The following is a 15096-nucleotide window of genomic DNA, read 5'->3' as shown; positions in this document are numbered from 1 at the left end:
CTCGCCAGGTCGCCTCCGGGCGGCGTGCGCGTCCCCGCCGGCCGTGCGCGCGCGCGCCCGCTCGTCCGCCTGCTTGCAGGGCCCGGGGAGGGGGCGGGGCGGGGCGGGGCGGGGCGGGGCACGCGAAGAGGGCGGTGGCGGTTGGAGGCCGAGGAGAAAAGGCGGCTGTCCGGCTGGGGCAGAGACGCCTAGCAGTCGGACGCGCCGGGCTCCGTGCGAGGTTCGGTGCAGGGGACGGTGCGGGAGCTGCGGGGCGCGACGGCCAGGGCAGCCGGGGCCGCGCGGGCCGGTGAGTACGGCGAGGCCGCGGGGAGGCTGGCGCGGGGACGCGGGCGGCGGGGCTGCGGCCGGGGCGGCGCGGGCCGAGGGGGCGGCGGGCCCGGCGGAGTCGGCGCAGCTAGGCGACTCGTGTCCTGCTCGCCCGGGACGCGGGACCGCGCCCGGCCGCCTGTGTGGCCCGCCCTGGAGGCGCGCGGCAAATGGCGCCCTGAGCCCACGGGGGGCGTCGACCCCGATGAGCCCACCCTCTCACCGTGTGCGCGGGGGAGCCCCGTGGACCCCCGGAAAGCGCGGCTCGCATCGTCGGCCTCGTAGGAACTTGTTGGGAGGTGTGGGCGCAAACGGGTTAAAGGACTGCGAGGCATCTCCAACTGTCTCGGCGGGATGGGCGAAGTTGGTAACTTTTCCATTCATGGAAGTGAGAGGCGCGGAGGCTTAGCCTTGGCCCCTCTTAAAGGGAGATGTGGGGAATCACCCCCAAATTAGTAGGGTCCAGCTCGTGGAGTCCCAGATTGGAAGCAGGACCTGGAACGCACGGGGGATTCATCAAAGCCACCCGATGGCGGCCTCTGTCCTGCTCCCCTCTCCCTCTGTTGAGCCCTGTGGTAAATCCCGGATAAAAGATACTTGGGAAGGAATTGACCTTTTCTTCCATGATTGCTTTGTTGACTGTGATCCAAGATGAAGTTATTTTGGAGCATTCTGGTACCAGTGAGGGTTAACGATTTTACAAAACGAAGTCTCAAAAAAGTTTTGGATGTTTCATTTGCTTCCTGCTAAATTTCAGACATAGTAAGTTACATTTACATAAAGTTTTCCTAAACAACCTCATGTTGACTGGCAAAAAGAAAGAATAGCATGAAGTGTTCCTGTTTGAGTTTTCTAAAGCATGTGTTCCCGATACAGTTTCGTTGAATCACTGTTTTTTATGCTTAGTCACTGTTTCTTGCTGTATAACTTTAGTTGGGGACATGATGTTTTGCAAGCCTCTTAGATGGCTAGTTTGTACCTGATACTTAACATAGTGACATACACTTTGAGAGAGTGTGTGTGTGTGTATGATTCTAGAAAAAGTAGGTGTTTTATGAATAGTATAGGAAACTGAAGTTTGCCTGTATATGCCATGTGTTTAATTTTAATCCAGTGAATCTGAATGTTTTAGGTTTGGGCTTGGGGGGGTTATATTTTTTGTTTTAAAATATAAAATACTTGAATAAAATATACTTTAAAAAGTAATAGTGTATAAAAATAGTTGCTACCCCTTCTTGTATGGTTGGAGAGGTCCTTTAAGGTCACCCAAACAGGCTTTAGTTAATGTGTTTACTATTTGATATAGCATGCTTCTAAAATGTGACTGTTGGATAATCTGTTAAATAAGTTTCTAAGACTGCTGTTTATTTTTATAAAAGGAATTATTCTTAGAGACTTTTTTTTGTAGAGTCATTGTATTTACACATTTAATGATATAAAAATGTAAGTTAAAAAGACTGAGTAAATATTATTAAATTTCATATTAATTGTGATGAGATAGGTGGGATTTGACTTGAAGTAGTTGCTTGTCTATTGTGCATACTAATAGGAAAGTGTGGCACATGAGTATACCTCAATTAAAACCTAGTTTTTTGTTTTTTTAATCAGAAAGGTGTCTCTTTTTCTAAGAATGGTAATGTTAGCACTGGGTAGAATAGTTCCTCATCTAACTGCATTCAGTAAGCTCTATACATTTAAGTCACGTTTAGAAGTAGTTGTATATAAGTGTAAAGGAAGTACAGCCACTTGGGGGTAATAACTATGTTTATACGCTGTTGGACACAGAAATAACTGTACTCAACCTTTCAGAAGGTCTGAAATGTTTTTAAAGTAGAATAATTGCCTCAAGGTCAAAAGCTGCGGCTCCACAGATCCACGCCCTCTTGCCATCTTAGAATAGGTCCTGCCACTTAGGTAGACCCATTTTTATTTGTGTATTAATTTAGATAGGTTCTTGTCTAAACATTTTAATTTCTGATCTGAGTCTATGATTGTTTCATTTGTTTAGTGGAGAAAATTATGAGTAGTTTGAATTTTAAAATTCTCAACCATGACAAGGCTTAAAAATGACAGATACTTGTTTTGATTATATTACACCTGGAGGGGTAAGAACGTGAAAGTAAATTTCCATATCATTAGTTCATTTTTCTATAAAGCCAGAAGCAAAGTTTCCTAAGAGAGAGAGTATAACGTTTTAGCCATTTGCCCTGGTTAGTCTCAGCTGTCAACTTGACAAAACCTCGAGTCCGCTGAGAGAAGAAGCCACAGTTGAGGAATCACTAGATCACTCTGGCCTGCAGGAATGTCAGTGCTGGATTCCCTTTATTATCAGTTGATGGAGGAGGTCTCAGGCCACTGTGGGCAGGACCATTCCTAGGTCTGGACTATGTACAAGAAAACTAGCTGAGTATCAGACAGTGAGCAAGCCAAAAAGCAGCATTCTATCATGGTTTCTGCTTGAATTTCTACCCTGACTTCCCAGGATAAACTGACCTGGAAGTGTTAGCTGAAAAAAAGTTTTCCTCCCTGTAGTTACTTTTGATCAATGTGTTTTGTGTGTTAACACACAGTATAATTAATGTAGAACATTATTGGGTTGTCGTCACTATGTGCGTTGAGTTGGGAATTTAGTGGCAAATGTATTTTTATCGTGTTACTGTGCTCAATACAGAACCCAAGCCCTTGCATCTGCTAGGGAAGTGCTGTATTGCTGAGCTCCGTATCTGGCCACTGCTGCCCTTTACAAGCAGATAAATGACTGAGATCTAGATTTGTTATCCTGAAGACTAAATGCACCTATTTGACTACTGGGTCATCAGGTGTTTCAGTTTACTGTGCAGTACTTGTTGATTTTTGTTAATAGACTTCCTTATCCTAATTAATTAAATAAGACTGGTTCCATATCAGCCTTACATTAGAACATGTTTAGTAGAATTCTGTTTCCTCTAATAACAAAAATATAATACTAAGCAACAAGCTAGGCTGATGCAACTTCATATTTTGAGCTGGTTTTTCTTGGTGCCCTGCTCAGGAACCTCTCATGTACAGACAGCAACCATTGTCTTTCTTTTTAACCCTAGCACTTCTCTATATATTCATTTTTATAATTTTTTTAAAAGGTCAAAATTGAAGTTCCCTTTTGATTTACCTTTCCCATCATTTGATTTCATTAAAAGTTAGGTTTCAATCTTCATAAAGATGTCTGGGACATAGTAGCTAAGTGCTTAGTAAGTATTTGACCACCATTAGCTCTGTATGGCTGACTGAGGTATGTATTTTGTTTGAAACTAATTTTCTAATAATAGATCTGTAAGCCTTTATCATGTCATGGTTTATTTTTCATGAAATCAAGAATAACTGTTTGGGAATTTATTTTCTTGTATTATTATTTTATTCATGCATTTACACAAGTTAATATCAAACAGAAGCACAATTGTGAATTCGGGAAACATAATGTACGAGACAGAGATACTTCTGGTGTTCCTGGAGAGTATAGTTTTCCTATAAAGCTGGTTATGAGAAAGAACGATAGCTTATTTCAGTTGTCTAGCACTGCCATGGAGAGTGCAACGATAGGAAGTATGAGCCTCACGCCTTGCCTTGGCTTCTAGGGGCGGGCCACAAGCTGAGACTGGAGCTGAGACATGTGGCTTTGAAGAGGGAGAGATGTGTGTGTCTTAGAAACAGATAGACATTAGAAATAGTCATAAATTGTACTAAACAACTTTTCTTAGCATATATAAAATTGTGCTAGTTTACAATCATATTATTCCTTTATATATTTTAGTGAATTTTGAGAAATATTGCGGGTACTGTCTCTGTGCCTTAAATGACACACTCTTCGTTTCATTGTGTGTGAAAAGGCCATGTCTTAAAACTATTTTTAAGGGTTGCTCATCAGCCATAGAGTATGAGCTGGCAACTAATTTCTGTTAGAGAAAACTAAAACTATTGTGTCCATTATCTGCAAATAATTTTTAGTCTCACGAAAGTTTTTCAGTAATTCTTCTTTTAAATATAGCTTAATAGAAATTGATTTTGGCATGTTTAAAAACACCATTGAGTTTAATGAAGCTCATCTTGAACTAGAAGCCATAATTTTAACTACTTGTTTTCTACTAGGCCTGCAATGCCACTGTTCAACTGATAAATTAAGGATTGAAGTTTTAAAGCCTATCCACAGGATTCATGAACAATCTAAATACCTTATGAAGGCATTTAACATATTAAAATAATGATTTTAATTAGAAAGAGAGTGGATCTGAAAGAGTTTTAAAGTTTGAAGCAACTCTCTCTCCCCAGAAAGGCTATTATTACATTTTTTTATTTCTTTGTGTATTTAATTATAAAACGGACTTGTCCTAGATTCATACTTTGTATAGAGATGTTGAGAATGATTAAATTCATACTGTTTCATATGTTCATACTTAAAACATGTGGTCAAAGCAAAGTAATGCGATCTAATAATTATAAAGAACTAAAAGATTTTTACTCATAGTGTGGTAGTAGAATAAACTACAAGCAAAATTGTGTAATTGTCATTTCTCAAATAACATCTTAAAATTGAATCACCAGTTGGTAAAGAACTACGTTAAGTTCTTAAATTTTTATAAGTAAGCATGTCTGCTGTTCCACATAAATATTGATAAGAGGTACATTAAGCCCCCACCTCTGTCACTAGATAGATGACTTTGGATAAGTCACTCACTACTTCTGAACACTGTTTGTCTCTGAGTCATAAGAAACTAACTTGGTATAGGTTAGGAAGGGTAAAACAGGCATACAACTGACTGATATTATCCATTTTCTAAGTCTACTCTAAAAACTAGTAAAGCACTATAGACTGTTGATATGGATGCATTTTTTAACATTTTTATTTTTATTTTATTTTACTTTTATTGTGGAAGAGGCTACTTATTTTGAAACTTGAGAGCCTCTACATCTATCTATGCAAGTTGATACTGTTTTTGTATGTGAGTCAGAACTACAGTGGTTATCATTTTAGACCTTTGAATTAAGTAATAATATGTGCTTTGCCTGATGTGTCTCTAGCACGTCAAGTTCTGAAATCAGTGGTCACTATTGAAAGGGTGCTTGTTTTTAGGTTTCTCTCTTAACAACAGTCAAGCGTAACCTCTAGCATGTGAGATGAACTCAGCCTTGTTGCAAAAATAAGCTCCAGCTGTTTTCACAGTCTAATCCTTCAGTAAGGGTTGTCTTGATTCTTATTAAGCACTTTTAATTGCTTTAATTATAAATATTTGCCACAATTAGTCAATCATTTCCTCTCTTGGGGTTCTTTTAGTACAACTAGTTTAAATTTAGAGTAAATATTTGCTTATGGAATTTGTGAGAAAATAACATTTAAAAGTATTTAACCCATTCTGTTATTTTTAAGCACAATTTAAACATAATTTGGTGTTGACTGTATACTTTTTTCTATGGCATCATTGAATATCATATTATCAAGAACATCTCAATCATGACTTTTCTACTACTAAAGAAGAGCTCTCTTAACAACAGCTTGGTTCTTACTATGCTTGCTTGAGGAATGTGTGTTAGTCTTTAACCAGAGAAAAGTTGTAATGATTTGTGGAGTGATTACTCATTGAAACTAACCTAGAATTTATTGAAATAAATGCAAGAGTTCTAGCTGCCATATGCACTTATTGAAGAAAATAGGCTATGAATTTTTCATTTAGAATATTATGTCCTGCAATGTAGTTTAGTTTGGAAGCCATTGAGTTGCATTGCCTCTGCAATCTACAGGTAGAAATACATAATAGCTACAGAGATCTAGGGTTTAGATTTTTAGACAGTATCTACTGATGAGTTTTCACCCTATAGATGGCAAATGAAAGTTGGAAAAACCTGGCACACCCAGGAAGAATACGTAGTGTAAACAAGAAATGACATGAAATCCTGAAGAAAACTAATATTTAAGAAAAGATATCCTTGAGGGGTAGACAGGAAATTACTTAAGTGTGACAACATGGAAGTGAGGAAGGGGTTCACAGTCCAAGAGGAGGACTTAGTCACTCTAATGATACGGCAAAGGTGATGGAGCAAAGAATGAAAAGAGCCCTTTTGATAATACCTGTAAAAGACAGGTATTGTTTAATTTCTACCACTAATAGAAATGAAGAGAGCAGTTAAAGATTTTATGGGGAAAGGTGCATTGAGTAAGCTCAGTTAAATTTTTGGTATAAATTTTGCTTGAGGAAATGTTACTCAGTTTTAAGATGAGAGTATATCCTTAATCCCTCTTATTGTGTCAGATAGTGTTTCTCTACCCTTAAAATTATCAATGACGTTCACTTACTAAAAGAATGAGTTTCATAGACTAGCACATAACACTCATGATTGGCCCAATTCCCTTTGGCCTCATTTCCCATAACTTTCTTACATTTCACCTCAACCCATTGGTATTAGGAAGAATGAACATGTTTTGTCATTTCATATGCTGTTACTTCAAAAATGAATGTATCTTTCTTTCTAGTTTACCCTGCCTGGCCCTTTCCTATGCAAATTATCTTCTCTGTTCTACCATTTTCCTTCTGTTGTATTGATCATATAATATGATCTGGTTTTGTTTTTGATGTTCCTTGTATTTGCTTTAAGAGGAGGTACCAGTTTACTAGTCTATATATTGCCAGAGGGAACACAATTCCCTGTACCTAGTAATAAGCAACAAATTCACCATTTAATAAAGTGGGTGAGAGCTAGCCCTCTGGTAAGGACAGAAGCTGCAGAGCTTGAGCTAAAGCTTTTATTTTCCTGATAAAGTTCCTGTATATTTTAGTTAAGCCTTTAATAATTTGTAGACTTTATTATAAATATGTCAGAGATCAGTAGATAAAGTAGGTAAACATGAATTCATTAAATGATTAGAGGGAGTAAAGAACTAAAAAATATTTGACTAAATGTCATAATGAAATGCAGACTATTCTCAGCAACATGATGAAGGTCTGCAATCAGGCTATGTCAGAATTGGGTTAATTGAAAATTAAAAGCTAAAATCTATAGTATTCTCTGAAATTTAGGAGGTAACACTTATATTAGAATTAATTTAGTGTACATTACTATATTTTGAGTATTCTAAGTGCATAAGTTCCTTTAAGATGTATTAATCATGTCACATTAACTAAATAAATGTACATACTTTATATGTTTAATTCTCAAAAATGGATATTTATCAAATATATCAGTGGTTTGATTTATTATACCATTTTGAAAAAAATCCATCTGTTTTTTAGTCTAATGTCTTTACCTTTTTCTATTTCAAAACTAGAGCTGGACTGTCCATTATGGAAGAAGAGGTACAGCAGCACTCTCACTGTGTGAATTGTGTCAGTAGAAGGTGTATGACCAGACCAGAGCCTGGGGTTTCCTGTGACTTGATTGGTTGTCCCTTGGTTTGTGGAGCAGTTTTCCATTCTTGTAAAGTTGATGAGCATCGACTCTTGTGTCCCTTTGAACGAGTACCTTGTTTAAATAGTAATTTTGGATGTCCATTTACCCTGGCACGAAATAAGGTTGCGGAACATCTAGAAATGTGTCCTGCAAGTGTGGTGTGCTGTACTATGGAGTGGAACCGATGGCCAGTTAGTTACTCAGACCGGAAATCATACGAAAATCTAAGCAGAGATGTTGATGAAGTGGCGCAATTAGATATGGCTTTGGCTCTTCAAGATCAAAGAATGCTTTTGGAATCTCTCAAAGTATCCACCATGATGTCAAAAACAACTGATAAAGTCCCTGCACCTAGAGAACAAATCTCAGTGAAATCAAGTGTTCAGGAAATGCCTCATACTAATGGGTTGGTATCTGTCGATGAAGAGTCATATGGTGCACTTTATCAAGCTACTGTAGAAACAACTCGAAGTTTGGCCGCTGCTTTAGATATCCTGAATTCTGCCACAAGAGACATTGGCATGTTAAATACAAGTATTCATGCTACCACAGCTGAAATGGACGAGGAGGAGAATAACCGAGAAAGCTTCCCAGACAGAAACTTAAAAGACCAGGACGACCTTCATGAAGATGAGATAGGAGCAGTAGGTGGAGTTGACTATAATGGCACGAGTCAGAATGCGCAGGCTGAACAGAATGGTTCAAGTGATTTATTATGCGACTTAAATACAAGTGCTTGTGGTACTTCTGCTCTTTGTAATGGCTTTCCTCTGGAAAGTATGTGTACGCAGGTCAAAGAGCATGATCAGACTTCTCATGGTGATTCCATAGAAAGTAACATAACAAATGGAGAATGTGCAGCAGCAGATGGTACTTCAGAACCTTCCAGTTCACTTTTACTAGCAGCACAGCTTAGGGAAATAAGCCCTTTCAATACTTTGCCAGATAGCACATTTCAGCATACCCTCACACCAGGTGAAAATGAGGAGGGCTTGTGTTGGAGAAAGGTAGACTTAGGGGACTTGAAGGATCTTGATGGCTCACCTTTCAGTCATGCTCCATTCAAATTTCTTCCTAATTCATGGTATATTCCAAAGGAAGACAAAGCAGTCGATACATCAGATTTGGAAGTTGCAGAAGATCCCATGGGCCTCCAAGGAATAGATCTGATTACAGCAGCACTGCTGTTTTGTCTGGGAGATTCTCCAGGTGGAAGGGGTATATCCGATAGCCGCATGGTTGATGTTTATCACATTGACTTTGGGACACAGACTTTCTCACTTCCATCTGCAATATTAGCTACAAATACAATGGTTGGAGAAATAGCTTCAGCTTCAGCTTGTGATCATGCCAATCCACAGCTTTCAAATCCAAGCCCTTTTCAGACCCTTGGGCTGGATTTAGTTTTGGAATGTGTTGCTAGGTACCAGCCTAAGCAGCGTTCAATGTTTACCTTTGTATGTGGACAGTTATTTAGAAGAAAAGAATTTTCTTCCCATTTTAAGAACGTGCATGGTGACATTCATGCTGGGCTCAATGGATGGATGGAGCAGAGGTGTCCTTTAGCTTATTATGGTTGTTCCTATTCTCAGCGTAGATTTTGCCCATCAACACAAGGAGCGAAGGTTATACATGACCGCCATTTAAGGTCATTTGGAGTTCAACCATGTATATCTACAGTTCTAGAAGAGCCTTCCAGAAACTGTGTGTTGGGATTACGTAGTGACCATCTAAGTAGTCTCCCTTTTGAGGTACTACAGCATATTGCAGCCTTTCTTGATGGCTTCAGCTTATGCCAGCTTGCATGTGTATCCAGGCTAATGAGGGATGTGTGTGGCAGCCTTCTGCAATCTCGTGGAATGGTGATATTGCAGTGGGGGAAAAAGAAGTATCCAGAAGGAAATTCATCATGGCAGATAAAAGAAAAGGTTAGTTTAATTTTTTTAACTTATCAACCTCTTTCTTAACATAAAGTAAGCACTTATTAAAATGTTATAATATATCTAATAACTTTTGGACACAGTGACCATATCCTACACTGTGTTAAGTCAATATAATGACATTTTAAAAGTGATAATAAAAGACTAAATTCTGTCAACTTCTTAGTCACAATCACTGGTATATCATAGATTTCTTGGGTCTAAATTCTGTTCTAATGTTTCTGTGTCTTCAGATGACCAGTTTTCCTTCAATTCTTCTCTCATACCTTTGTGACCATGTTACTACCTGTCATCTTTTAATTTGGGCTGCAACACTTTCATTATAAGACAGTTGAGGACTCTAGGAGAGGATTTCCTTTGGCCTTCAATTGTCTCCATTAGTAATAGTGTCTTTTTCGGGGATGAGGGGGAAAAGTAACTGTACATTACTACAGTCATCCTAATAGATGGCAAGCAAACCACTTGGGTGATAACCTTAATGGGTGGGTGAGGCTGAAGTGAGATGGACCGCTTAGAGGGTTTGTAACTCTATTGGACTTCCTGCAAAGGGGATGCATGTTATTTAGAAAATTGAAAAGGTAATTTGGTTAGACCTAAATTTTAACTACACTGTACTTTTGCCTGGCTTCTTCTGTTTGAGGCACTAAGACATCACAGGTGTTCTGACTAAAGGCCCATAATGTAAATCTTTACGTAACAACTTGCACATCATTCAGATCCATGGAACTTTACCTTGATCCTTAGATTTTTGTCTTTTACTTACTGCTTTCAAAGTCTTTTTTTAAAAATGGGTTTCTACTTCTTTGTTTTCATGAGACTCAACAATTTTTTTTCCCCCAACAGGGAATTCTGGTGACAGAGTTTCTTCAGCTAGGTATATATGAGTATTTTGATTTTTCTAGATGATTGGATATGTCTCTGTCCTTTGGAATAAGACATTGTAATTGCCTTTGCCCTTAGTCATTTATATATGCCCTTTTATGTCCATTTATATATGGAATGAAATATTTCCTGGGAAATTTCTACAGAGACCCAGTCTTGAAATGAAATTGCTATCGTTTATACAGATTCAATATCAGTATGTGCCTGTTTTTCTCTGCTGAGTCTAAACCACAGTATTCACATATTTACTGAACGTCTGTGCTTGAGGATCCCACAGCTCCCTCACACTCAACATGTCCAGCTTACTCTGCCCTCTACCCCCTTAATCTCAAGAAGTAGCGTTTTTGTTTACTGAACTGCCTAAACCAGGGATTTGGTAGTTAGGGTTGACTCTCTTCTGTCCCAAATTGTAGTTGATTGGTCCTTTCCATACCTCTTAGGAGTGCCTCGCCATTGCCCCTTTGTTTCTGGATTACTAACATAGCTTCCCTTCCCGGTTCTACTTAGTTGGGTTCTTCTCCAACATATTTTCTCTATAAAAGTTGCAATTATATATATTTAAGTATATTTATTATAGTTGACATAGTGCTTAAGACTTAGTATTTACCCACTGCTCAGGGATAGAGACAGGCCTCTTAAAGAAACATTTAAAATGTGTCATAATTGTAGCCTTACTGCCTCAATTTCCTCCTTTGACTTCAGATGTTAACTACATTGACTTACAGTTTTAATGTTTATTTCTTGCTTTTGGATATGTTTCCCTAATATTCACACTTAAGTACTTGCAATGTGCTATATACACATTTTTACATTATTTTCATTAGCCCATTACTGCCTCTACTTTACAGAAGAAACAGTAACTTGTCAAATATTCATTTATTGTGGTACTAGGGCTTGAGCCTAGGGGTTCCTGTGTGCTATACAAATACTTAGCTGATCCCCAGCCCTTTTTTCCTCTTGATTGTAATGGAGAGTTGTGCCAAATTAACAAGGCTGGCTTTGAATTTACTCAGTAGTCTAGACAGGACTTGAATTTGTAATCCTCCTTCCTGCCTTATCCCCTGGGCAGCTGAGATTACAGGCCTGTGCCAACATGCTTGGCAACAGTGATGGTTACTCTTGTCAGCTGAAAAATTCTATTGTCACAGAGTATTAAGGCATCTGGCTATGTTGGAAGCCATTATTACCCTCCTTTCTTGAGAAATTGTCAGGAATCTGCCCTCACTGCAATACTGCTACTTTGCAGAGTATCTGTTGCTTACCATGTGGAACTAGCCTTTTGTCTTTGTAGCTTTCCTGTCATATAGATTAAACCGAATGCTGATACAAATTGTTTAGGGAAAAAATGTACTGAACATGCATAGACTTTCCTTGTCTATTGTTTATATCCCCCTAAACAATGTATTGTAAGTCCATAACCCTTTACATTGTATTATGTATTATAAGTAACCTAGAGATGATTTAAAGTTTATGGGAGAAAGTGGATATACCACTTTATGTAAGGGACTTGAGCATCACAGATTTTTGGTGTTTGTGAGGGTCTCAGAACCAAATTCCATGGATACCAAAGGAGTATATTCAGTGTTCTTTAATTAATTAGACATTTGTCTATAGTAAGATGCTTCAGCTACTTCCACTTCAAGCATCCTTTTCATGTGCTTCTCCCCCACTCTGCGTTCATGATTATCACTTACGTTCAGAGGTGTTATGTGTAAAAGTGGGGAGAGGCACAGCATGGTTGGGCCAATAAGATTTTACTGTTTTGAAACAGGGCCTTGCCCTGTAGCCCTGTCTGGTGATCCTTTTTCCTTAGCCTCCTGAGTTGCAAGGGTGAGAGTATAAGCTACCCTGACTGTCTTTACCCAAACTCTTTGAGTGGAGAGATGCAGTAACATTTTGACCCAATTGGAGTACGTATTATGTTTTTATTATTTTTGGGTACCGTTGTTGCTGGTACATAGTGAAAAGGTAAGCTAGTTTACTACACAATAGTTTAGAACAGTGGTTCTCAACCTTCCTAATGCTGTAACCCTTTACTATAGTTCCTCATGTTGTGGTGACCCCGCCATAAGATTGTTTTTGTTGCTACTCCATAACTGTAATTTTGCTACTATTATGAATCATAATGTAAATGCCTGTGTTTTGGATGGTCTTAGGTAGTAATCCCTGGGAAAAGGTGGTTTGCTCCACAAAGGGGTTGCCACCCACAGGTTGAGACCCAAAAGTATTTTTAGTCTTCCTTATGGAGTAAAAGGAATGGAAGAAAAACCTGGAGAGGAAAAGAAAGATACTAGGATCATCACCATCTCCAGATTCTAAGTAGTTATATACAGCCAGTTGGATAGCAAACATAATAGTGTGCAGCACATGATATTTTAGGAAGTGGCTGTGAATTGATAAATGATGATTTAAAAAAAATACTCTGTATATCAGGCTTGGTGTGATTTTTGATGTTGATTTTTATTCTTTTGGTTGAACTAATAGGAGTCATTTTATAAATGTTTGAAAAGCATGAATAATATTGAATTTCCTTTTAATTCTTAGATATTTGAAATGTACGTTATGTTTTATGTTTTTCTAGTAATAGAAAACTATATGCAGCTAGAACAGACCAAAAAGGACATTCTGATTTTCTGTATATTGGATTATTTAATCTGAAGTAGAATTTTCTCCTAGGTATGGCGATTCAGTACTGCATTTTGCTCTGTTAATGAATGGAAATTTGCTGACATCCTAAGCATGGCTGATCACTTGAAGAAATGCAGTTACAATATTATAGAGAAGCGGGAGGAAGCAATCCCATTGCCGTGTATGTGTGTAACCCGAGAGCTTACTAAAGAAGGACGTTCCCTGCGCTCGGTTTTAAAACCCGTACTTTAGAACTGTGACTTTACTTGCACATACATGCAAGCACCTGGTATGAGTTCTTTGTAGTATGTGACACATATTAATGTATTAAAGATTACAACTAGCTAAATTTATTGTCACTATGTATATACTATTTTGGAGTGACATATATTTTTATAATGTACTATTAGTTGGAAAAAATGCCTTAATATTTGAAATGTGTGAAATTGTTGGAACTTGCTAGACAGGGTGATCGATTTCTTTATTTGCATAATTTTCAAAATAAGTATATTTAATGGTGTGCACATTTAAGTTCTGAAATTTTTTGCTTATCAAACTAAAAAGGATCTTGACCAAAAAAATTAATTGTTTTCTGTGGGTCAAAGCCCCATGTTATCAAAGAGCAAAACTTTGACTCAAATTTTTGCTGCATAGATTTTTCACTTAACACTTTCAGTTGTGTAAACACTGCCATAAGTTGCTACCACGGTTTTCTGGTACTTTTATAATTATTGTTCACAGGTGATTCCCAGAACTTACACAAAGGCACAGTAATGACTTCATGTTTTTAAAACAACTCACAAAGATGTCTTTATCCTCTGTTCTTACAACTCATGCAAAAAACAATCATATGCAGTTTTTTTCAATAAATACTGTATCTGAAGAGTCGTGGCACAATGTATTATATGACAGATTAATTAATGTAAAAACAAAGCAAGCCTGTGAATTTAACTTGAAATTTTTCATGGTGTTTCATATTTTCTAGATATCTAATGTTTGAAAAGAAAAATACCTCACTTATAAGTTTGAGTTTGGCATATTGTTTGAATAAACTTCAAATATTAAGAATACAAAGGGTTTGACTTTTTGAGGGGACTTTAAAATGTTCGGCTTTCGATGTTTGTAAAAATATACTGGCATTGTTTTAAGACATTTAAAAATGTGAAATTTCAAAGTCTTTGTAAAGTAACGTCAAGCATATACCTGTCTTGGTTGATAATCTTTCTGAAACATTTCCACGGTTAGGTTTCACATATTTCTCTGTCAGAAAGTTAAGAGTTCTGTCTTTGTAAAGATCAAGTATGGTAATGAAAAAGTCAACACACCTAGTTTTCAAATTGATTTATACCATATTCATGCAATGCTTATTTTAAAGAAATGAACATACATACATTACAATATTTAGAAGTAAATTTCAAAGACAGGGACTTAAGTGATTTGTTCAGATAAATTCTGGTATTGATAAGCTGACACGGTTATTAGTGTGAAAGCCCAAGTGTGTCTTCTTTTACAGTGTTTTGTGAGTACTTGGTAGTTAGTGTTCATATATGGTAGTCAGACTGGGAACGGGTGTTCCTTGGCATTAGAGATGAGTTCTCAACTACTTGAGTTTTTTTTGGGGGCGGGGCAAGAGTGTAGCAGTAAAGATGAATCGTTAGTTTTGCCTTACCTGTCATTTAACTTAGAATCCATAATTTTGGTGCTTAAGTTTCTTTTCCAACTATGAGACTGAATTGCATTAAAAAAAAAAAACAAAGAAGCCTTTTGTTTTTTTAAAAGGTAGAAATAGGAATCAAATATGACAGAATATATTTTTTTTAAAATTTTTTTTTCCTGTAGGATGTGTCTTTAGTTAGGTAACACAACCTAACCTTTTGTTTTATGTTTGTAAATTTAAAAATTCTTGATTTAAGCCGGGCGTGGT

The 15096-nt window shown here is 37.8% G+C and overlaps 1 protein-coding gene across 4 annotated transcripts in view; it reads left to right on the top strand.

Moving 5' to 3' along the window:
• FBXO30 (F-box protein 30) overlaps positions 1-14246 on the top strand; it is a 92813-nt gene extending 78567 nt beyond the window's left edge. For 2 of the 4 annotated variants that reach the window (XM_084777510.1, XM_084777511.1), the window contains exons 2-3: positions 7601-9650; positions 13221-14246. In XM_084777510.1, coding sequence (XP_084633636.1) covers positions 7617-9650; positions 13221-13424 — 2238 coding nt within the window. In that variant the 5' untranslated portion in view covers positions 7601-7616 and the 3' untranslated portion in view covers positions 13425-14246. Of the gene's footprint in view, positions 1-120; positions 290-542; positions 1072-7600; positions 9651-13220 lie in introns of those variants that run through there. The other 2 variants (XM_084777512.1, XM_084777509.1) reach the window with 2 other exon arrangements.
• The last annotated feature ends 850 nt before the right edge of the window (positions 14247-15096 follow it).

This window comes from Acomys minous (genome assembly GCF_964271855.1).
Source record: "Acomys minous genome assembly, chromosome: 3".
Classification (NCBI taxonomy): Eukaryota; Metazoa; Chordata; class Mammalia; order Rodentia; family Muridae; genus Acomys; species Acomys minous.
The sequence above is the reverse complement of the archived record's forward strand: the minus strand, read 5'-3'. Positions and strand labels throughout refer to the sequence as shown.